Genomic DNA, 23,945 nt, shown 5'->3' with positions numbered 1-23,945 from the left:
TTGAAATCGTCAAGGAATGTAAATACAATTTCATAGTCTGCAAACAATCCAAGCATCTGGTATCATAATTGCCACAGAGGGGATAAAGAAAGACAGAAAAGAAAAAATGAATAAGACACGATAATCACCACCAAGGCAGGCCAACCCATGCTTTAAAGCTCTATCAAACTCTCCTCGGCTGCTGGTCGAGTCTGCGGCGGCTGGTGGTGTTGCACGGGGGACGGATGTCCAGTAATCGGGGAAACATCCCCAAGGTACGCACCTTGTGGTGCTGGGGTACTCTGCGGATACATAGAAGGTGGCGGACCAAGCGGATGTTGTTGTTGGGGTTGATTATAGTAATATGAATGTGCCTGTTGCTCCGGGGGAGCATGTTGAATTCCAGGATGACCGTTAGGTTGCCCGGGTTGCGATTCTGCCAATTGCATATATGCGGCAGACGGCACCTGGTCCATCGAGGGGGGCTGCTCTGGTGCACTTGGGGCAGGAGCACCAGGCGGTCCGCCTGGCTGATAGAAAGAATTGGTTCGTGTTATAGGGGACGGCTGGTAGGAGGCTTCCACGTCACCCTGACGGGGAACCTGGTACGGGTGTGGAGCTGGCTCTTGCTGAGTAGGAGCCACATAGAATTGCGCCGGAGCGCCAGGGCCAGGATATGCGGCCGAATTGCTAGAGAATGCCGGGTTGGAGCTTGAGGGCGGAGGGGATGCAACGGGAGCTTTACCGCTCCAGGGTTGGTTGTGAGACAGAGGCTGGGTTGGAGGCGGGTACACGCCCGGGCTCATGGCGCCGCTCCGCGATCCGGCCGCTTGATGGTTTACCCTTTCTGATGGGTATGGAGGAGCATACGGGGAGTCAGATGGCCGCGTCTTCTCGGCAACTGGATTTCCATAGTAGAAGTTTTCGGCCCCCGCCTTGCTTTCGACTGGCTGCGAAGGCATTTGGTAGATATTAGGATATTGCGCAGTAGCGCCAGGAACGGTTCCATATCCGAGTGTGTGTTGCGAGTATGCACTTGACAGGCGCTCTTCCAACATACGATCGTAATACCGTACAACCGTGGAGAGTTTAGCATGTAGATCGAGAAGCGTGTCTATTTATCATCTGGTCAGCTAGTGCAGGATTGAACAGACCATCAATAGGCCGAGGATGAAAGAAACATACCATGTTTACTCATAGTTTCACCATAGCTCCGCGCCAATTTCGGCCTGAGTGCACCGATGCTCTCATAGAGTTCCTGAATTTGGGGCTCGCGCAAAATGGTACCAGGAGGTTGGTGTTGTAGTCGGTCAACAAGTGCGGCGAATAGGTGGATGTTTTCGACCTCAACCGGACTAAGTTCATACGGGTTTTTAGGCAGCTCTGTAGCAATTGGGACACCTTGGGATGGGGCTTCCGGAGCACTCGTGTTCTTCAGGGCGGCTGCATGTTGCTGCTTATGCTGTTCCATATCGCGCAGGGAAGCTTCGATGGCCGCCTTCAAATCCGCATCCTCCTCTTCCTCGGTCCTCGACGGTTCGGAGGGCATGGGCGGCTCAGCCGCCATCATTTGAGACTGCGGAATATAGCCGCTCGATCCTTTGTTTTCTGCCTCCTCCAAGCTCATCTGCAGGGCCCGACGCAAATCATCGTCAAACCCGCCTTCCGCCCGAGCCGTTCGGGGCTCCATTGAGTTTGATTTGGTGATAGAGTTGTTCTTGAACGCCGATCGATCGGAAAGGGCTCCCGGGGGGAAAGGTTTCGCGGTCAGTTTAGCGTAGCACCCATCGTCAACACGGACAGGCTGCAATATTCCCAGGTGAGGAAGAGGGAGGGTCTTGCTAGAACACTGGGCGTCGAAGACATTACCACAGTTTCGGCAGTGGTGTTTGCGGTTCATAAAACTAAACGGCGTGCGACATCGCATGCAGACGTCAGAGTCGATCCATTCGGGAGGCTATAGCACCAAACGGTATTAGCAGAGGCCACGGGCGCGCGTTTAAGAGGGAGAGAGCTTACCGCACTGCTCTCTAACATACTGCCACTCATCTTCGTCTTAGGCGGGAATCGGAATCCTTCTTCCTGTAGTTTCTGATATGTAATGCCAACATAACTTAAATCCATGCGACCTTGGGCCGCCATGGCCCAGTCCTGAATCAGCTCTAGCATCTTGTCTTTCACTTCGGCGTTGAGCGGGGCACCCTCCGTTTTCAACAAAGAGACTAGGTTATCCATGAATTCGCGAGACGCAATTTCGGCGAGAAAATGAGTGCCCCCATTCTTGACACATGTATCCGTTAACTACCGAGATGGCGGTTCCGTCAGTATGTAGATCGACAAGAGGGGAACTATGCGGAGCGAACCTTCAGCGTCGCTAGTTGTATATTGGGGTTCTTGTTTTCTAGTCGGCGTTTCAATGATCTCATCGCCTCCTTCGGTTGCACACTCTTCGATCGGATCAGGTCGGAAATTTCGAGGTTCAGGGAGATGTCTTCCCTACAGGAATTGTTAGCATGTTTTATGGGATGGATGGAGCTAGGGATCGACGAGAAACATCGACAACATACAGAGATGATGCGGTCGCCCGCTCGACCTGTTCATCGAGCGGCGATGCCGAAGAGAACCACCCCGCCATGACGACGGTGAGAAGATAGCAAGATCGCGCGATTGACGGACTTGACGAGACACGGGTCACAGGTACCCTATGACGTTGGGTAGCGGGCGGAAAGAGGGGATGGGAGAAGAGACGCGTTCCAACGGCAGCGAAAAAAAGGAAAGAAGAATACTGAGGCAGATGTGAGCGACAGGAAAGAAGTCTATGTGGGGGAGGACAAGGTATGCAAGCAGAGGAAGGTGGACGGGTGTTTGATGTCAAGTGCAGTAAGCTCTCCAGGCAGGGCAGATCCATCCATACCTCGCCGTAACCGCCAGCCTTGGCGCCCGCTGCTGGGGCTGAGTCATCCGCCAGGCCCCAGGCATCATCATGTTCCCCTCCCGGCGGTGAGGGGATTCTGCCGAGGTACGTAACTGGCTTTCGTCCTGAATGCCTGAATCCTGGGATGTTGTTCCCCGGAATCGCTGCATCCCGCCCGAGATCCTCTCTCCTCCATTCCCGATTGTTGATCTCGCAATCTGTCTGCCTGCTGGTCTGGCACTCCCACTCCCATCTCCCTGACCTCCTCCGGTCGCTTTCTCTTTGATACTTCTTTCCTTCCTCCATTTCGCACCTACTTGGGGGGACAGTTCCCATCCGAGTCCCCAAGGTACCGTCCCTCTACTTAGTCCCGCAGCCACCTCCGAGCACCTGCGACTACACTCCGAAACCTGGCTGGGTCATGCGTTGAAACACCTCCCATCCCAGTCGTTGCAGAATGTCCTCAAATGCAGCGGCTCTGCCTTCGCCTCCCGAATTTCCCACATGGGAAAAGACACCTCGTCCTCACTCCATCGGGGGGCTGTATTCGGGCGGTCAAGGGCACATTGGCCGACCTGCTGGCGCTCTTCAGAACAACGGCCCCTCTGCTCCACATGGTGCTCGATCCCCGCGGTTCCCTAGCATAAAAGACCTTCAAGATGAAGCCGCTGCGCTAGACGTGAACGAATCTTCTTCGGTAAGCCTTCCTGGCCGTAACCGCAATCAGCGAGCTGTCCTCCTTTCTATTGGCTAACTAACGTCCATTCGTCTAGCTGGATGATTTACTTAGTCGAGCCCAGGAGGCAATTCAGCAAGCCAGGAGTTTTGCCGACAACGATCAGCCCGACACAGCTTACGTCCAATACCTTCGCGCCTCCGAGATCACCGTTAATATTATTCCGCACCATGCAGACTACCGAGTCACTATAAGCCAACGTCCTGGGTGGTATAAACAGTTTGCAAATTTAATGATGGTATGATCTCCGGCGGGGCGTCTAAGCTCCTAAATTCCCACTTTCTGGTTTTACATAATTTGTTGTCTCTCGTGTTTTTTCTACTTTTTACCTTCTTGCGACGATCTTTCGGGTTGTCTAACTAGGCTCTAGGCTGTGCGAACGAAGCAAGGGACGATGGATGACATCAAGCGACAGATTTTAGAGGATAACTTTGTCAATAACGTACAGCCCTCCGGTACACCCAAACACAGTTCCCCGAGACCAGTTTCTGAAATACTTCCTGCGGGTACTTTTCGAAGCCCAAGTCCTAGAGGCCGTCGGAACGACTCGGGAGATGATTCAGTACGGATGCCCAGTCCCACGGAGTTCCAGCAGTCGCTCGATACAAAGATGAATAGATTTTCAAGTCCTCCAGGAGATATGTTGGCACAGAGGTTTGCGAAGTTGAGAGCCTCACCTCCCACGACAAATGGTTTAGATTCAGTCATCAACGGCCAAAATGGAACTATTTCCATGCCGCTCCAAGAAAACACCGATAATAACTCTTCTCGGCCATCTTCTTACGTCCCCCCACTACCACAGCAAACCTCCGCGCTTAGTTCACCTTCGCGACGCCCTCTCGGCCCTCGCAGCATGGGCGCTCCTCACGGCGCACCGACACTACCTCCGAAACTTCCCCTCAATACGTCGCTGCCTCGAGCCCCAGATCCCACTTATAGTCCTATTTGGTCGGTGCCGTCGCAGCCACCTTCAAATCCTCCTAGGACCTCTACCGAGAGTTCACGCCCCGTGAACCCGAGATACTCCCAATTTTCCAACTCGCCTCGCGGCAGTCCGAGTCGGAACGGATTCGACGACAACCCTTATAGATCTCGCACCCCGAACGGCTTCCACCAAATGAAAGAAACCCGAAGTAGCACTGCAGACATCCCACACACTCCCACTATTAGTGCTCAAGATTTACTTGAATATCTCCGACGGTATAATATATTGTTGATCGATGTACGCTCGCGCGACCAGTACGACGAGGGCCACATATTTGCCAAGTCTATTATTTGCATTGAGCCGGTGGTGCTGAACGAGAATGTGTCTGCAGACGACCTCGAGGAGCGGCTGGTAGTATCTCCCGAGCAGGAACAGTCTTTGTTTGAGCGACGCAACGAATTTGACATGGTGGTTTACTATGATCAGGACACAGGCTCTGTCAGTTACTTGGCAGGATCACCTGTTGGGACAACTGCGCCTCATCTGCGGGCGCTGCATGACACCCTCTACGAGTTCAATCCTTATAAGGCTTTGAAGGATGGACGGCCGCCGGCGCTTCTTCTGGGTGGCCTCGATGCTTGGATTGACCTCCTTGGACAACAATCCCTTGTCACGTCTAACACTGCCGTTGCCATGGGGTCGATTCAAGAAAGACGGAAACCCGGGAGACCACTCGGAAGGAAACCGACGATAGCAAGCGCCAATTCCAGCTTGGAAGTGAGGAGAAGGCGACTTCGCGAGTACAAGCCATTAAACCCCGAAGAGCTGACGGAGTGGATGGAGAAATCCAAAAACGAAGAGATTGATACCAGCACGTACGTTGGAGAGGGTGAGCTTACCGAGGAACCGGAGGACGAGGTACCGGAAGAGCAGCCACCTTCGCCATTCGTGCACACTTACGAGGACTTTCTGCGCCGCTTTCCGGAGCCACACACCGTTCAGGAATCCATGGTGGCACCACACACTCGAAAACCAGTCCCGACCGCACCCAACTATGCAGCTCCTGTCCCCGTGGCGCCTTCGCGTCCTCCGCCTGCCGTTCCTCGTCCCAGTTATAGCGGAGTATCGGATGGTCGGCAAATCCAGCCAACGCTCGAGCGGCAAAACTCTGCCACCAAAACCGCTCTGTACACGACGAACTCGATATTGAATCGCATCAAACTTCCTCGGACGGGGTTGACGAACTTCGGGGTCACCTGCTATATGAACTCAACGATTCAGTGCCTGAGCGCGACGCTCATACTGAGCAAGTTTTTCATCGACGATCGCTTTCGGTTCTACGTGCAGAAGAATTGGAAGGGCTCTCAGGGAGTCATGCCGGGCCTGTTTGCAAACCTAATTCGGTCTCTGTGGAAAAACGACGTGGAGGTGATCATGCCGACCTCTTTCCGGAACTTCTGCGGGCGTCTGAACCAGGAGTGGGCCATCGACCGGCAGCAAGACGCCAAGGAGTTTTTTGACTTTGTGGTTGATTGTCTCCACGAGGACCTCAACATCAACTGGCAGAGGACGCCTCTGCGGCCATTGACGTTCAGCGAGGAAGTTCAACGCGAGAGGATGCCGGTGTCCAAGGTCTCGCGGATCGAATGGGACCGGTATTGCCATCGGGAGGAGTCGTTCATCTCGTCGCTCTTCGCGGGACAGCATGCCAGTCGCCTGCGATGCACCACCTGCCAGCGAACGTCGACCACGTACGAAGCGTTCTACAGCATCAGTGTGGAGATTCCTCCGTCTGGAACGGGTGACGTCTACCAGTGCCTTCGAAGCTACTGCCAGGAGGAGTTGCTGAGCGGCGATGAGGTGTGGAAGTGTCCGTACTGCAAGTGTGAGCGAGTTGCAACCAAGCAGATTATCATCACGCGAGCCCCGCAGATCCTGGTGGTTCACTTCAAGCGGTTTTCGGCCTCGAAGACGCACAGCGCGCGAAAGATCCACACACCCATTGAGTTTCCCCTGCACGGTCTTCGGATGGACGATTTTGTCTTTGCGCCGTCAAGTTCGGGGGCCCCGGCAGATCCGAGGGCGCCTGCGCGACCGGAGATGATCTCGGCCACGACGCCGCCATTCACGTACGATGCATACGGGGTGCTCCGCCACATCGGGTCGTCGATGGGGAGCGGGCATTATATATCGCTCGTTCGCGATGCGCAGCGGCAGTGTTGGCGGCGGTTCGATGATCACCGGGTGACGGATTTCAACCCTCGAGATCTCCAGTATAAGGATCGACTGCAGAACGAGCAAGCATATATTGTATTTTACGAGCGAGTCCCGGCCAAGTGAGGAAGGACGCACCGTTATGTCCGGGATTTTGCTTGATTTCTTTTTCTATCTTTTGTATTGTTTGTGAATTATTTTTTTTCTTTTTTTCTCATTTGTTTCCATGACTGCCGGCACGTGACACGAGCATGTAACGAACTCTTTGTGATTCTGTGAGATTAGCATGGCGAGCCATTTCCAGCGAGTTCCGATGACTGTATATAGATAGAGAAAGAGTGAGTCTCTGTTTGGATGAGATTTGAATAGTGATCCACCTGTCTACTCCATATTCACATTAAGGTATTATAGTCCGTCTGCGGGGCAACTGGCAGACCGACTCGGGCAGTGATTCCCGACGACGCCACCCGACGGATCAGCCCCCGAGGTTACCTGGACGGTTATCTGCTGTCCGGCGTTGGGAGGGGGCAGTTCTACTGAGTAAATTCGTAGATCCCCTTGACGTTGGCTGCTGACAGCCACGTCCAGCCACGGTCCTTCTCGGTGGTACCCCCGGGGTAAGCGCATTTATTCCGCAGTATAGATCTACCAGGCCTTGACCCTCACAGTAGTCAGCACGCAGTACGGAGTAAGCAGCAGGACACTAGCACAGTGGAACCAAGTCGGACCTCCCGATCTTGATGACGAGACCACCGTGACTGAAAGGGGCAATCTTATCCTGTTCACAAGATTGGGAATCCGATACCGCCGAGGTCAACACGACTCTCCGGTTGAGAACGCCCAACGCGGTAACTGGAGGCCTCAGGCAGTAGATGACTCAGCGCGGTAATAAGCGGGCTGTGATTGGCCCGTCGCCATCCGGCCACTTTGGCGATTTTCTACAGAGGATGAGTCTAGACTGAGAGTGCAGCATAGAGTGTAGATGAGAGACGGTCGACGGTCGACGGTAGACAGGAAACAGGAGACAGGAGACGGTATCCTGTCAGGTAGACAGACAAGAGACCGTGACCGAGGACGACCTCAGGCAACGAGGGCCGGAAGAGCATCGCGGCAGCTCCGATCCTCAGGCGGAACCACCCATCGAATCACGTTGCTCGCATCTCCCCCAACTTTCCTGTCGCTCCTTCCCTTTTCTATTTCTCCTCCTCTCCTCTTCTCTTCCCTTCCTCTTCGGCTTCCCTTCCATTTCGCCTCGCTCTTCCATTCGCATCGCTGTTAGACATCCTCCCTTGCTATCCTTGTCATCCTTGTCAATACCCCCTATCGATCAATCACCTCCTTTCTCTGTAAGTCAATAAACTCTCGGGTTCGCACCTTTCGCATTCCCCGGCTGGCTGTCATCACATCATCATACCGGCAATTCCCATGTGCGAATTTCCTCCTCGATCGGAGGGGATAACGTCGCCATCAATACCGCTCTTTTCCCGTCTGCCATCTACCTGCATTGCCTGTCCTGGACGGTGTGAAGGTCTAACCGTCCGGAACTGGTTCCCTGCGCCGCTTATCCCTCTCCTTGCAGACACTCGCTCGTCCATTCATGCTGTCCTTTTCTCCAACCCCTCCGTCATCAATTCAACCACTCTCCATTCATCCGTCCAAGCTAACCCTTCTGCTTTTCCCCCCATTTCTCTAGTCTCCTAATCTATCATCATGTCTGCCAACAAGGAACTTACCTTCCAGGAGATTGCTGAGCACAACACCAAGAAGGACCTTTACCTCATTGTGCACGACAAGGTCTACGACTGCACCTCTTTCGTTGATGAGCACCCGTACGTGATCCTGACGCAAGAGTCCTCTCTGTGGTCCCCGATAGAACAATAGAGAAATGAATTAGGGGGTCGTTTTCCATGCCAATACTAACGTTCAATTCCAGCGGTGGTGAGGAGGTCCTGCTCGACGTCGGCGGTCAGGACAGCACGGAGGCTTTCGAGGATGTCGGACACAGTGACGAGGCCCGCGAGATATTGGATGGTCTGTACGTCGGTGACCTGAAGCGCATGGTACGTTCCTTATCGCCACCTCCCAAAAGGTACAACTGTGATCCGGATCAGAAAAGCTAATCTCTCGTGCGTCTCTCTAGCCCGGCGACCCTGCTCCCAAGGCCCATGCTCAGCCTGCTGCCTCCTCCGGCTCCAGCGATTCATCCGGTCTCGGTGTCGGTCTCTATGCTTTCGTCCTGGTCGGTGGTGCTATCGCCTACGGTGCCTACCAGTACCTGCAGCAGTCCGCCGTTGCCGAGGGGCAGTAAACGAAACCGACGAATAAAAAACAAAACCACAAAAATTCTGAAGAATAAAGAATGATCGAATTCCTTTGAGCCTTTTTTTTAATGTGAAACCATCTTCGTTGCTGTCGTTCTTACACCGGGGGGGGTTGTCAGGTGATATCCACTGCAGATATTTATGGTGTTGATTTTTGCTCTGTTTTTGTCAGATCTTTCGCAAGATATTCGAGAGAAAGACCAAGAATTACCGTTTTGGACACCACGACCATCTACCTTTCTTACTTCTCTCTACCTTGTTGTCTTCTACTACCTTCCTAGTCACTTTTTTACGACTTTCTCTCTATGGCAAATTTTTAATAGACCGCGTTCCTTGTGATATTAGACCTCTTTTTGATATTTGAGGGTGAATTTGTATCTGTAGAACTTATACCTCGACCTCAGATGTGAATTCATGCCTCGAGAAACCATGGCCACGAAAGACAATTAGATGAGGCTCATAACCAAGCTATGGAGATCAAATAGTTACTTTCAAGAGTTAAGATATTCCTATGAGAGCACGTTTAAATCACAAAGATATCCAAGTCGGAAAATCACAAAAATAAATAGATCCATAGATAAACTTTGCCTCTGATGCCAAGTAGGTAGTAAAATGTAGAAATAGAGAGAGAGAGAGAGATGTACAACAGTCTTTTTTATTTAACAAAACGCAATAAAACAAACATGAGAAGAGAAGATAATATTTTGAGCAAGATGCTTTTGACGTTGCAAAAATAAATATAAAATAGATAAGATAGATAGATAGATAGATAGATAGATAGGGAGATCAAGATTTCCTCCATCCAGTATGAAAAAGGAAAATCATTATAAACGCGTCTTTTTCTTACTTCACCAGCCGCTATAGTTCATTTCATCGGGGGTTTTTTAAATGCATTTTTTTACCTTAAACCCTTACCGGGAGTTTCCCTCCAGACCGGCACGGACAGCCTCCAGGATCATATCCTTGGCTTCTTCGAGGTTGTCCTTGCCGCCCTTGATTTCGATGGCCTCGCCCTTGGCCTGGTCCTTGGGGACGTTGATGCGGCAACTGGTCTGTTTCCGGATCGCGTTGATTTGGCTACCGCCCTGGCCGACGACAAAGCGGTAGGTCTTGGGGTCGGGGAGGATGAGGTAGCCGGTGGCGGATTGCTGCGAGGCGGCGGAGATGGCCTTCTCGAGGGCGGCCTTGGCGCGGGTGACATTGTCGCCGGTACCCGCGAGCACCCAGGGGATGGTGGCGGGCTGGGTCGGGTCGGCGGCGGCCGGGGGGCTGTTGTCGATGACCTTCCACGAGTGGGCGTCGAGGGACTCACTGGGCTCGTCGGTGATCAGGGGCATGGAAGAGCCGCCGCCGTTGACCGCGGCGCGTGAGTCCTCGACAACGGGCTTGGCGGGCACCTGCTGGCCGGCATGGTCGACGGTGACCTTGTAGTCGTTGCGGAGACGACGGAAGAAGGCGCCGTTGTCGGAGACGGCGTGGTGGAGGTGGCGGGGCACGTCGACCGACTCACCCTGTTGGTCCTTGAGCATGGCGAGGATGTGCTCCTTCGCGTCGCCGACGGCGTTGCTGGGACCCTTGATCTTGATGTCGGTGCGCCCAGAGCCTTGCTTGGGGATATCCAGGGTGATATTGAACCTCGATTCAATATCCCGGCGGGTGTCACCTCCGCGGCCGATGAGGAGGCGGTGCTGGATCTGGGGAACGTCGAGGCTGGCTGTCACCTGGTCCTCACGCTCCTTGACGAACTCCTCAATGGCAGCGATGATGTTGTCGACAAGCGCGCCCTCACCTTCAAGCTTGATCGCGGTGTCACTGCTCTCCGGGCGGGGGAATCGGACGATGCGAGAGGCGCTGCCATCAGTAGGACCGCCAGCGTCGGAAACAATCTTGCGAATGTTGGCACCTGGTTCAGAGTTAGCATGTGCACGGGCCGGTAGGCAGATCTCCATAGCGTTGTCAATAACTCACCTCCACCGCCAATCAGGGACTTATGGTGCTTCTTGTCGACCTCAACAGTCTTGGTCACGATAGCATCGAACTGGTTGGATCGTTGCTGCAGGATCTTCTTGGCCTCCTCGACCTGCTTCTTGGTACCCTTGATTTTGATTTGAACGCGGCCCGAGGCGTCGGGCGCATCGTTCACACCAGGGACATCGATTTGAGCCTCGGTGTCAGCCCGCAGCTTGTCCATCTCACGGCCGCGCTGGCCGATCAGAGAGGGAATCTGCGACTGGGCCACGGACACGGTGGCCGAGAAAGAGTGGTCAATCACCCACTGCAACAGACTGAGGATCTCATCGCGAGCAGAGTCGGCACCCTTGCTGGGGCCCTTCACGAGGACTTCATCAGCAGCCTGTTGAGGACGGCTGGGGCGCCCCGCCTCGCTGGAGGTCTCGTCGTCGGCAACGGCTGCCCGGGGGAACTGGACGCGGACAGCATAGCGGTCCTGGAGCCGGTTGACCTGGCTTCCCTTCTGTCCAATCAACTCGCGGTGGTACTGGGCAGGGATTTTGAGAATATGGGTCGTCTCGTCTTCCAGCTTCTTGCCCAGGTTGATGATTCTCATCCTGGCGGCATCGGCCTTGGCCTTGGGGCCCTTCACCTCAACCTTGCCATTTTCCACCTTGATGTCAACGTCGAATTCCTCGCGCAACTTGTTGATGTTCTCGCCCTTCTTGCCGATGAGGAAGTTGGCATACTTCTGGGGGAAGTCGAATGTCGTAGTATAGCCGCGCTCGAGGTCGTCCTTCTCCTGCTCCACGACGAATGCTTGGAGGGCGGAGATCAGGTCTCCCACTGTACCGGAAGGACCACGCAGGGAGACCTCGCAGTCCCGAGCGCCCTTCGTGTCACTGACGATGGCGCGAACAGGGATCTGGTCTTCACCCTTGACCTCCTGGTCACGAACGATGAATTTACGCACCTTGTCCTGGTATTTACCTGGGACGTTGACGGATTTGGCCACCACGTCATTCTGGTCACCCAGCGTGCTCAAAAGGTAGGCCTGGGCTTCTTGAAGACCCTTCTCGAAGGCGGCGAGTTCGGCCGCAGAAGGACGTTGGCGCGAGACTTCGGCCTGGGCGGCAGCAGCAGACGGACCCTCGTAAACGAGAATGACGTCAGAGCTGTCGACCTCTTCGGGAACCAAGAGCTGCACACCGTAGTCGCTGCGGAGCTTGGCGATACTGCGCGAGCGCAGGTACGGGTGGAAGTAAGGATCAACGGAGACGTAACGGATACGGGCCGGGGGGTGCGCTTGGACAAGGTTCATGATGTCGGACCGGGCGCGGATAGTGTTCTTGCCATCTCGGGAGTACACTTCCCAGGTGACGGGACCGTCAGAGCTGGGGGGAAGCGCGATACGGGCATCGTATAAGTTCTCCAGCTCCTTGATGATTTGGCGCTGTCTCAAGTACCGAGTGAGAGCACGAGCGTGGGCACTCGCTCCTGCAGGAGCGTTCAGGTGTTGACGGGACAAGTCGATGCTAGCCATCTGCATGCTCGTGGCGAGATCCATAGCCCGGTTGATTCCACTCTCGATCCGATCAAGGGGACCAGTGATGGTGAGGAATTCGCTCTCGTCGGATGCAGGAGGCAGCACGATGGCACATCCGGTGTCGGCGAGGAATTCGTGCAGCGCATCGGCGTTATCGCCGAGGATAAACTGGTGCTGACCACGGTTGATAGCCAATTGCCGCAGGGCCAATCGGCGCTGCAGATCAGCAGCGAGTCGCTCAACCTCAGCGCGGGCTTCCTGTGCGGCAGCCCGCTCTCCGGAGATGTGGATGTTCTTCTCGGGGACCGGGACAAATTGGACCTGACCCGGCTCGGCCTCCTGGGGCGGGGGCTGGCTAAGCCAGGTATCATAACGGGGCACGTGGACTTGCGCCTTCGTGCGCTCCTCGATGTCTCGGAGGTTGGCATTGTGAGCACCCGCGATGAAGGGGAAGAACTCGGGCGGGATAGTCTTGAGTCGCAGGCTCATGTTGGCGGCACGCTCCTTCACAATTGCCTCGATCTCTCGGCGGGCCATCTCCGCGGCAACAGCGTCACCTTCGATCGTGACGTCAATCGTGTCGGTGTCATCATCTTCTTCACCGGCGGCAGGATCCTCGGCACGGGGGACCTGCACGCGCGCGCCGGTCCGCTGCTGGATGTCCTGAACAACCACACCTTGTCGACCGATGATATGAGGGCGAGCAGATGTGGGGATCGGGACACGAACAGATTGCTAGACACAACGTTTAGCCTGCAGTCTGATGGAGTGGAGAGCGTTGATGAAGCATCATACCTTGGATCCAACCTGCTGCGCCACCTCTTTGAGGGCTTGTCTCACGGCATCCACCGAGCCTTTACCCTCAAAGATTATAGAACCTCCAGGTCCACCGCGCATATCAACGTTGGCCTTGGACCGCTTGGAGATATCACGCAGGATATCGCGAAGGGGTTTCTTCAGCTGACCGCGGGGGAGCATCTGGGAAGGAACCAGACGCAGCTGTTCCATGTGCTTTCCGGGAAGACTCATGATTCTGGGGATATCGAGACCTGGAGCTGATTCCGGGCACGTTAGCAGTATATCTCAACGGAGAATGCCGGAAACCCGCAACATGTATGCAACAGATTCAGGCAGAAGAGAAACTGCACGACATACCTGCTTGCGCAGCAATGGGGGCACCGTTGGCGACGGCGGCAGCGGAAGGTCCTTTAGCACCCCAGGCAGAAGCAGTCGGAACCTTAGGCTTAGGGCCGCTTCCCAGAGCAGGGAACAATTCCTCGGACTGAACATCGAATGCGGGAGCCTTCTTGGGAGCGGGTTTCGGGACCGATGGCGTGGCAGCCGGGGCTGGTGCCTGCGGCGTAGCCTCGGGCTTCGCCACCGACGACGGAGGGGGGTGCTGAAGATCATCCTCATCAGGCACGTCCTCCACTGTGGGCCTGTGCGCCTCGTCGCGTGCATGCTGTTCCTCCAGCATGGCGGCACGGGATTTGGGGGCGCCGCCGTTAACGTTCGACAAATCGGTAGCCATTGTCCGCGGTTGTTCGATGGATGGGAAGAGATATTTGAAGGGAATAGCGATGGGGCTCTGTATATGACACTGGATGTTATTGAGGATTAGCGGGGATGGCCATTGCCATTGAGGGGATGAGACAAACAGACGTACCAGGAAAAAAAAGCCGCCGGGGTTGCGGAGTAGTCGCTGCTCAAAGAGTGCGACGACCGATCAGCAGAGAAAGAATTGCACCAAGAGAACAATTGGATTTAAAAAAGGATAAATGGTCGGGATCAGATCTTGCGGAGAGACAAGTCTGAAGAAAAAATAAATATGGGGAGATAAAAATGCAATTGCTGTCTGATCAGGCTAAAGGCAAAAAAAAAGACACGGCACCCGAAGAATAAACAGAGAAAGAGACGAGGGGGAGGAGAGAAGAGGGGGGGAGCGGAGGGAGAAAGAAGAGATGGGACACGCGGGAGAGAGGAGGAGAGGAAGAGAGAAAGAAGAGAGGGGAGGAGGTGAATGGAGCGTGAGGCCGAGAGAGACAGGCTCAAGTGCAAGACAGTGATGTGATGGAACAATGGAGAGGAGAAGAGGACAGACAGACGGAGGGCCCGGGGGAGTCGGCCCATTGACGGCCGCTGCCGAGATTCTCTTGGAACGTTCCGTTTTCCACTCCGTTCGCCTTCCAATTCAGTTGATCCTCATTCATCGATCATCAAGCATTCATCTCCTTCCCTGTCAGTGGTATTCAACGGGGTCTATGCAATGTCATTCAATTGAATCTCTGAGAATGTTTAGTAAGAGTGCCACGGCATCTTCAATTAAATTTCTTCAAGTTGAAGCTCTGTTTACACCCTCATCCCCGAGATCTCCAGTTGAATTCGTCCCACACAATAAAGGCTGAGTCCGCCGTAGTCAGCCGAGTGAATTGACCGCACGTGCGCCTCAGGTAGCATCGCCTTCACGTTGAAGTAACTGTTACACGATTGTCAGACAGATATCCTTCATCGGAGTCTTCTAGCAAAGGAACTGGCTTAAGTCTGTCCCGGGGGGTGACAAGGCTGGGATAGCTCATGAGGACATCATCAGCAATACGATTGAGAATATGTTGGCGAATGAAACCAGACATTTGAATAAAAATCCATCGTATACATTGCACTAAGCCTGCATCTAGGACAAGACCAATTAGTTAGTGATAACAAATCCAATCCAATACCGCAGGGAGTAAGTAATCAAGGCAACCAACCTCGATGGAATGATTCCCGCGCATATTCTCCATCAAACCGTAAATCCACATACTGGTAACAATAGAATAACCCTAGGAAAAATTATTATTACCTTATTATTACATTGATAGGAAGTTCCTGAGATGCTATCATATGAACAATGTCCGGGAACAGGTGGAGTGCAGATATCATTCCACCTGCAGGGCCCTAATATACAGCCAAATATCAGTTACTTACTTCTGTCTTCTGTCGGGCTTTTGGGTCTTATGAGACCTACCTTTGATATTGATATGACAATGAGGATACTATTTGCTCGGATCTGCTTTTTAGGTAGGTGTTAAATCCTTATCTGTATATTCCCTTAGGGTTTGGGTCTCTAGATAGATAGTGTAAATAATGTATTTCTTGTTAGTATACAGCGGTACTCTTGAGCTATGAGCCTGGTCGCGGACGTAAAAAAAAAGAAAAGAAAAGAAAAGAAAAAAGAAAGAAAAACCTAGGGCATAACTCTATGTCGGACTTTTGTTCTTAGTCGGGCGCTTCTGTTCTTGCGGATCACTAGTTGATGTTGGGATTTTATGGCCTTTCTTTCCCCGTTTGTCTGAACGGCCTTACTTTACATTCGGGCTGTATCCAGGCCTTCTTTATTGTTCCGGGTAGCCCTTTTGAAAGAAATCTATCCGCCCAGGTCGTAGGTAACGGCATGTAAGATTTTCGGGGATAAGGCATGAGCACTCTGGTGCTTTCCTTCCTGTTTGGAATTCAGATTAGCGCATAAGCATCACATACAGATCGTACTTGAGCAAGAGCAAATGAGACCTATAGCGTAATTATTCCATAGTAGTTTCCTGGATTATCATGGAGCACACTCTGTTGTTGTAGTTGTTGCCTTCTTCGAATGACTTCCTCTATTCTGCACCTTTTTCGAATTGAAACCTATGTCAGTATCGATCATTTGGAGCATAATGTCTAGGCACTCAGCCTTGCCCGTTTCCCTTCTTGCTTAGGATAGTGATAGGGTCACAATGCTCCTCTCAGTGTTTCATGCATGCAACTTCATCATCGAGACAAGTGATTGTATTGTTACGATGTGAAGCCCGAGCCAATGATGAAGACTCTGCTTGATGATGCTCAGCCTTTGGCTGACTTTTGTTTGGGGCAGGATCACAGTGCTTCTCGGAGTGTGTTGCATGCGGTTTATTATCGAGGCATGTGGTTCCCTTGTTACGATGTAGGGTCCATGCCAATGGGGAAGGCACTGTTATATGATGCGCAGTCTTAGCTGGCTTCTTGGTGAGGTTGAATGGGGCCACTGTGCTTCTCAGAGTGTGTTGCATGTAGATCATCAGCGAAACAGAAAGGCAGGGAATTCGCAGGGGATATATTTTTTCAACGGTCAGGGTTGACCAGCTGCGTGTACTCGAAGCGACTGAGGGATTTCGACACTATGGGGTATAGCGGTCATCCTCTCTTAAACTGATATTTTGCCTTTTTCATACACTTAAGAGTGTCTGGATACAGCACGTTTCTCTGCGCCTGCTGCTGTCAAAGACAGATAGCTAAACCTGTGTGGAATAGTTGTATTTGAACAAGGTATGTCGGGATTACGGGGACTGTCTACCCCATAACTGAGGATCTTTGCGTTAGCGCGGTCTATAAAGAAAAAGCAAGAGTCTATATGAAATGATGTATCACTCTTAGGCAACCTAGAATAGATGATATCCCGATAACTGTCAGAATATTCAGGTACAGGGGCAGCAAAAACAGTCGAAGAGGAATCTGGCCAATCGAATTGTGTTGGAACGGTTCAAAGAATCCATGATGTACTTCATTCTGTGGAGCAATTATGGGAATCAAATCAGCGGGCTATCTCACACTTCATGGAAAGACGTCGAAGGAGGCAAAGACTGCTTTCTCAGGCCCTGGGATCGTCAAACCTCGGGTTGAACTCGCAAAACACAGCATCAGAGACCAGAGTGAAAGAGGTGAAAAGAGTGAGGCAAATACCTAAATCACGGTGAATGAGTCTAGTAAGATGTAAGAGGCTTGGGAAGGGAGGTTTGACTAGTGAAGTGAGAAGGAAACCGGCATAAGCTTGGTCCTTAGGTAAAGCATAATGGAGGAGCGCGTCAGCTCCGCCATACTCTTTCATGGGTAGGTCATCATGATGACCTTTCAGTGATAGAGTTATCGGTATTCTATCTTCCCTCCTGGGTCGTGGATTCAAATAGGCTATCAAAATTAGGCGTGACTGCTTAAAAAAGGTGTGCTTGCTTGGAGAGATGCTTGATTGTAGGAAGTGTGAGAGATGCTGCTTGACAGGCTGACCAGGAGTCACCTGATGGCCAGTTCCCAAACAAGCTCCAGTCGCCGTTCCTCTCAGCCCTAATGCTTAGACCTGCGATCAATGAAGAGTATATAAATTAAAGAGATGATATTTAGGTTGAAAGGGAGAGAAGTTTACAGTTGGTCACGTTTGGTCTTCGATGTAGGCGCTCCGGTAGATGCCTCAGGCATCTGAGACAAAGTAAAGAAATTTAATTAAGTGCGGGTAAACAGCAGGAGTAATTATGACTTTCTTAAGGTAGCCAAATGTCTCGTCATCTAATTAGTGACGCGCATAAATGGATTAATGAGATTCCCACTGTAATGTGTTGTTGACCTGGTTACCTCTGAATATGAGAGCATTTGGAGCGCGCTGTTCACGACGTTTTCCAATGACCGAGTTGGTCATGTCAAACGAACATGAAATCTAGAATCTACCACGCCTTCCCATTCACTTGGGAAGCTCGACACTTCATAGCACAGTATCACCTGTGCACAGGAATCTAAAAAGCCTTGAGTTCCAACCCGGCTCATATAAGTCTTTTTGCTTCCCTTTTTTTTGTCCGTGCTTCCTTAGAGCTATCAGCTTCCCCAATGCTTAGGTATTGCAATGGAACATATGCTTCTTTGCTTTTCTCATATTAGGAGTCACACATCCTGATCGAATCAACTCCCCATAGAGTCACTCTGACAGCTTTGGCCTATCCCTTGGTTTTGCCCTCTATACACAAAATCTATGGTTGTATATCTTCATATAGACCGCCTTTGTACTACATGATAATGGAGTGTAGCATATTGTAACAATACAATCTCTATATCCAAACAACCGACCACGAGATGTTGTACCCCTCGATCCTCCTCATTGACCCCCAAGAAAACTTTTTTTTTCATTCCGTGGCTGCTGACCCACCGGGGTGAAAGGAGAGGAGCGCTAAGCAAGGGCCGAAGTGGACCAAAAGCTTAACCTCGATATGCAGCCTGCATCGGGCATTTTTCACCGGGAAAAACGAGGGAGAAAAAGGAAAAGAAAAAAGGTTTCCCCTCAACGTTCCAAAGCTTGAATTCTACCAGAAACCTTTTCATCGTACGGACCCAACCTTATTTCGGTTATGCCTCGCTGGACAGTGCTTCTGTCCTCCATGGTTCTACCATGGAGAAGTCCTCTGTCTTCTACCGCCCCCCGTCTTCTGTCTCACAATGGTCTGGTGAAGCAAGGCTAGACTCGCAAGTTCCCAACTGTTCTGATAAGACCATCCCGTCCCACAAATGATGATCCGTCGTTCGGTGGCGGATTCCCATGTCCCAAACCGCTGAGAGATAACGGAACGAGGGTTATAACCCCGATGGGACGGCTCCGTTCCATCGCACGGGATAATTGATAATGACAGCCTACAAATACAAGGCCCGTCTACAAATGGCTCACGGTTACTACTTTCTATTCCGTAATAAGTTGCTTTCTGATTTGGGTTGGATTTGACTTACCTTTCTTCCCCTGTCATGACCTTCTCCCTCTCCAGTGTCTCCAGTTTACCTTAATCGACTAGGCTCGAAAAATAAAGCAAGCATTTTTTTCCAAAAAAAAAAAAAAAACAAAAAAAAGGCCCAGCATGGACGCTCACGTCCTCGAGGCAGAAGCCGAGAAGAAACCCCAGACGGAGCTAAACCTGGCCCCTGTCGAAGATGAATCCTCGGGGTCCCAGCCGATGGGATTCTTCGCGCGCATTCGATATTACGAGGAGCTGCTGGACCGGAAACTAGGCATCGAGTCGCATAGTCTCGACAGAGTCCCTGCTGATGATCGCCACCCTCCGAACTCACTAACCATGGCCTTCATGTGGGCCTCTGCCACCATGAACATCAGTTGTTTCAGTACCGGCTTTCTAGGGAAGCAGTTTGGTTTGTCGTTAGGACAGACGATTCCAATTGTCGTTTGCTCGACCTTCTTAGGGGCTTGTGTTACGGTTCGTATACTTTCTTTTCTTTTCTTTTCTTGTCGGAGTCGTTCTCTTTGTATATTGATTGATTCCACGATGGCCCACTCTGCTTGACTTTCGTTCTGATGTGTGATGCTAGGGATGGTGCGCTACCCTGGGCCCTGAGACCGGACTCCGTCAGGTCGCTATCTCCCGGTACTCGCTGGGCTTCTACCCGTCGTCTATCATCGCCCTTCTCAACGTGATCGAGCAACTGGGCTGGGCCTCGGTTAACTGCATCACGGGAGGATTAGCACTGAGCGCCGTATCTGATGGCCGCGTCTCCATCGCCGTCGGGGTCGTCATAGTGGCATGCATCAGCTTTGTGTTCAGCTTCGTCGGGCTGAAAGGCGTGCTTCTGTACGAGCAATACGCATGGACTGTGTTCTTCGTCATCTTCATGATCATCTACGGCGAGTCGGCTCATCGCGCCAACATCGCCGCGCCGCCCACCGTCTTCGGGCTCGATAGGTCCGGCAACGTGCTAAGTCTGATCAGCGTCGTCTACGGGTCCAGTGCGTCGTGGAGCTCCATCGTCTCGGACTTTTATGTCCAGTATCCGATCAATATCTCGAAGGTGAAGGTCTTTCTGTATACCACCCTGGGCATCACCATTCCCACGTGTATCGGCATGCTTCTGGGCGCATGTATTAGCTCTGCGTTGGACACGAACCCCGAATGGGCTGCCGCGTATGACGATGGAATCGGCGAGATTCTGAAGATTATTATCTATCCGCGCGGATTCGCCAAGTTCCTGCTCGTGCTGTTGGTGTTGTCTGGAAGTATGTAGTAGTAACATTCCCATCCACCCTTACCCATTCCCTATACAAACTGACCCTTTCACCTCAACAGTCGGCGTCAACTGCATCGCCATCTACTCCGGCGCCCTCTCAGCCCAACTCTTCGCGAAACCCTGCGCCAAAGTACCCCGCGCCCTCTGGTCCACGCTCGTCTTCGCCTGCATCCTCTGCCTCGGCATCGCCGGCCGTGACCACCTCCTCGACGTCCTCGAGAACTTCCTCTCCCTTCTCGGCTACTGGAACACCTCGTTCTTCGTGATCCTGTTTCTCGAACACTACGTGTTCCGCGGCGGCAAGGTCTCCAACTACGATCTGGACGCATGGAACACGCCGTCCCGGCTGCCTGTCGGGTACGCGGGGCTCACGGCGTTCCTGTGCGGCGCGGCGGGCTGGATCGTGGGCATGGTGGAGACGTATTATGTTGGGGTGTTGGCGAGGCAGATCGGGAGGGATGGTGGCGATGTTGCGAATGAGTTGGCGTTGGTGTTTACGGGCGTGGCGTATGTGCCGTTGAGGATGTTGGAGGTGAGGTTTGTTGGGCGGTAGACAGCAAGCATCATTCGTCCGAGAAATTGGTAGGTAGAAACTCGTTAGTTCTTAGGAAGTCGGTCCATTGGCTAAACACGAGTCCTTGCCCTTTATGCTCCTTCATCGGTTCACGAATATCAGCGCCTTGGAACTAGTGGGATCAGTGATATCCGATGTTGCCGACATAACGAAGCAAACTGTCTGAAGATAGGTCATTCCGATAGTAACTTGGATGCATGGCTGATGCCAGATCGCTTAATGCTGCTCTGAATGGACATTTGGAAGGACGAGGCCGTGGAAAAAGACACCGATGTAGTAGAAACGATCATCGGGGATGAGACCATACTGGTTCATTGTATGTGGCCATATGTGCGAATATGCTAGAGCCAGCGACGTCTGGTCCAGACGAGGCAACGGAATGGCACTTGACTTGGTCCATCGTTTGATCCTCACTCATTTCCGTAAGGTATCTCTCTCTCTGGTGAACAAGGCCCCGTCCGCTGTCTGGATATTGGAGTTAGGTATGCAGCTCTAAATAATTTTTTTTTTTTTTTTTTTTTGAATAGCGCTCACTCAACATGCTGCATGAACTGCCCAACGTAGGGAGGTGATCTCATTCAAGATGGCTCGAGGGGCTGCCATTTCCGCGTGGAAGATGTTCGGAATGCCAACCTGCTATTTGGTGGTATGGAAAGGAGGTCGACATCGTATATGCATAGTCGTAAGTGTACGTGTGGACATGATAGAAGTGACTATATCATTAACTGTTCGGACCATACAAATGCTTAGCCGAAGGCGAGATGTAAGGAACATTTCCAGAGACATTATTGATCATCTTTATAACAATGGCCATGTCAAAGCTGTCCGTTGCGTTAAAATTAGATTTGTTCTAGGGATCTTTTTGGATTGAAGGCGTTGAACTCCATTGGAACCCAGGGTTTCCTGGGTTGACAGTTTGATCTAGTACTATATATAACGGTAGCGTTGATACCATATTTTGCTTAATCTCTAAAGATACAAGGTTGATAATAGTTCTCTTCACCTACAAGAGAACCAATAATTATTCAAACTAGATTGATCCGACCCAGACTGATTTTCTTTGTGGCATCTCCAGGATAGGAATAGAGGTCGAGATCTGCTTTGGGCCGAACCGTACTGCACCAGTAGTCATCTAGATGACCAAATCCCGTACAATCAAACAGATCGCAAAAACAGTCCTAAATGAATCGATATTAGAAGATACACCCATCTAGACCTCCTGTCCATCCATATATCAATTGATTAAAAGAGATTGGAATCGCGGCAAAAAAGTCCCGAAAGGCCTCCCCCATTTCGGCATTGGATTGGCAGGATCCAACGGAGCAGCATCCACCATCCGTGCCTTAGTGAACTAATTATCCCCTACAGCAAGGAACGAAAATGGCTGGAGAAAGAATTTTCTGGACTGATTCTTCTCGGCATGTGGGCTCTTGCTCTCTATTGTTTCGGACCAAGCCCTCGGAGTGGGCATATATTCAATAATATCGCCCACTGTTATGACGATCAGCCCCTGAAGATATTATAGATTTGATTACTGACCGGTGCCCATTAATTGGTGAACGGAGACCGAGAGGCTTTGAGAGGTCAGAGATGGCAATTTCATCTCGATGCTATTCTCCTAAATAATAGATTCCGGCAGGTCACTTCTTGGTCTTTGGTGTATCTCCTCGGTTTTGGATCCATACACCGTATTCCGGAGCCCATTTGACATCATCCGGACCGCTGATCGCGTATCTTCCCGGGCGAGAACCGGATTTTCCTTTTTTTTACTTGATTTTTTTTGTCTGGCGGCCGTGCTCACGTGATAGATGCGGATCCGTGACTGCGATCGGAATCCTTTCCCTTGGCTGTCATAAGTTGGATCGATGGGGATTTGACACAACCTGACCGACGTGGTTCGGTTGGGTTGCATCTTACCTTCATTAATAAAAAAAAATGGCTTGGTTTCGATAAGGAATTGGCCCACCAAGTACACCGTACACCGTCCCCAAGCGGATGAACTATGGGAGGAAATTATCCCGAACGAAAGAATCCGGGGAGCCGGCAACGACGCCTTCGTGTCAACGATTTAAGAGTTAACTCAGACGAAGGATGCCCTAGTGTCCTGGACGGCTCCGACAGTTGGTCCCGTCGCGCTCCGGACAAACGCTAGCGTCGTCGTAGGCTGATATATCCCGTCTCCTCTGCGATTCGAGGTTCTCCGGAGTCTGGACTCTCCGATGGAGGTTTGCAGGCTGGCACATTGCCACTAACTATTGTCAATTGTCCGTATGGTGATGGCTATCGTCCATCGTCATCATCATGGCTACTAGTGAGGACCAGTCACTTATGATATTCCACAGGTCCGACCGGGCCAAGAGACGCAGAGAGAGCAGCGGAACGGAGAAGAAGCCGTTCCAGAACCCAGGCGATTTATTGCACCGGTAAGGGATGGGAAGATTACTAGACACATGTGTGACTTGGTCGGGCTGCATCGTATATGTGTCTGCAGGAGCAGGGGGCCCCGGACTGGAATTCTACACATCCGGTTTGATCACAGCCGTGAGGATAAGACGGTACCTGCAGAATGGGAGTGATAAGAGGCTGGACGGAGCATTGTTTCGCGCGCTTTTGATTCGGCAGGCTTGAGCTCTGATCTTCTGGACGAGAGGTCTGATCGTCATCGGGGTGTCAAATTTTTTTTTCTTTCTTTTTTCACTCGTCTTGACGAAGTGATTTCTTTTCTTTCTTTGATTTAGTGATGTGGTTCACAATCCTGTCAGATGAGGTTGTGATTAAGTACGGAGTACCCAAATAAAGTAATTATGTCAGAATGGAACGTTCTTCTTGGGGGCGAGAGAACGATGGACAGATAATTCACATTCGAATCCAGGAGATGGGAGAAGAAAGGATTAATCTTAAGATTCCAGCCGAGACTGGCAACGTCGTCGGGTCGGTCATTCAAGCCCCGTCTGGAGGTCTTGCCCAG

At 51.8% G+C, this 23,945-nt stretch overlaps 5 protein-coding genes across 5 annotated transcripts; 3 read left to right on the top strand and 2 right to left on the bottom strand.

Annotated features, from left to right (window-relative positions):
• Window positions 1-152: 152 nt before the first annotated feature.
• On the bottom strand, window positions 153-2,614 carry vps27 (ESCRT-0 subunit protein VPS27; the record flags this gene model as incomplete). The annotated part of the gene is made up of 5 exons (XM_053097268.1): window positions 153-1,093; window positions 1,165-1,936; window positions 1,999-2,280; window positions 2,343-2,475; window positions 2,547-2,614. 5 exons carry the CDS (start codon window positions 2,612-2,614, stop codon window positions 153-155), a joined length of 2,196 nt encoding a protein of 731 aa, XP_052961324.1.
• A 736-nt stretch (window positions 2,615-3,350) lies between these two features.
• On the top strand, window positions 3,351-6,894 carry KD926_004180 (putative ubiquitin C-terminal hydrolase; the record flags this gene model as incomplete). Its single annotated transcript, XM_053097257.1, has 3 exons — window positions 3,351-3,590; window positions 3,667-3,867; window positions 4,000-6,894. 3 exons carry the CDS (start codon window positions 3,351-3,353, stop codon window positions 6,892-6,894), a joined length of 3,336 nt encoding a protein of 1,111 aa, XP_052961323.1.
• A 1,584-nt stretch (window positions 6,895-8,478) lies between these two features.
• KD926_004179 (cytochrome b5-like heme/steroid binding domain-containing protein) lies at window positions 8,479-9,076 on the top strand (the record flags this gene model as incomplete). The annotated part of the gene is made up of 3 exons (XM_053097246.1): window positions 8,479-8,597; window positions 8,702-8,828; window positions 8,909-9,076. 3 exons carry the CDS (start codon window positions 8,479-8,481, stop codon window positions 9,074-9,076), a joined length of 414 nt encoding a protein of 137 aa, XP_052961322.1.
• Window positions 9,077-10,000: 924 nt separating this feature from the next.
• Window positions 10,001-14,116, bottom strand: KD926_004178 (putative RNA binding effector protein Scp160; the record flags this gene model as incomplete). The annotated part of the gene is made up of 4 exons (XM_053097235.1): window positions 10,001-10,992; window positions 11,058-13,320; window positions 13,381-13,640; window positions 13,741-14,116. The coding sequence occupies 4 exons, from the start codon at window positions 14,114-14,116 to the stop codon at window positions 10,001-10,003; spliced, it is 3,891 nt and encodes a 1,296-aa protein (XP_052961321.1).
• A 5,128-nt stretch (window positions 14,117-19,244) lies between these two features.
• Window positions 19,245-20,956, top strand: KD926_004177 (putative nucleoside transporter; the record flags this gene model as incomplete). Its single annotated transcript, XM_053097223.1, has 3 exons — window positions 19,245-19,598; window positions 19,711-20,392; window positions 20,463-20,956. The coding sequence occupies 3 exons, from the start codon at window positions 19,245-19,247 to the stop codon at window positions 20,954-20,956; spliced, it is 1,530 nt and encodes a 509-aa protein (XP_052961320.1).
• Window positions 20,957-23,945: the final 2,989 nt, after the last annotated feature.

Source organism: Aspergillus affinis (assembly GCF_023601865.1).
Source record: "Aspergillus affinis strain CMG 70 chromosome Unknown NODE_1_length_919884_cov_86_970707, whole genome shotgun sequence".
In the NCBI taxonomy this organism is placed as follows: Eukaryota; Fungi; Ascomycota; class Eurotiomycetes; order Eurotiales; family Aspergillaceae; genus Aspergillus; species Aspergillus affinis.
Note: the sequence above shows the minus strand (reverse complement) of the source record. Positions and strands in the feature narration are given on the sequence as shown.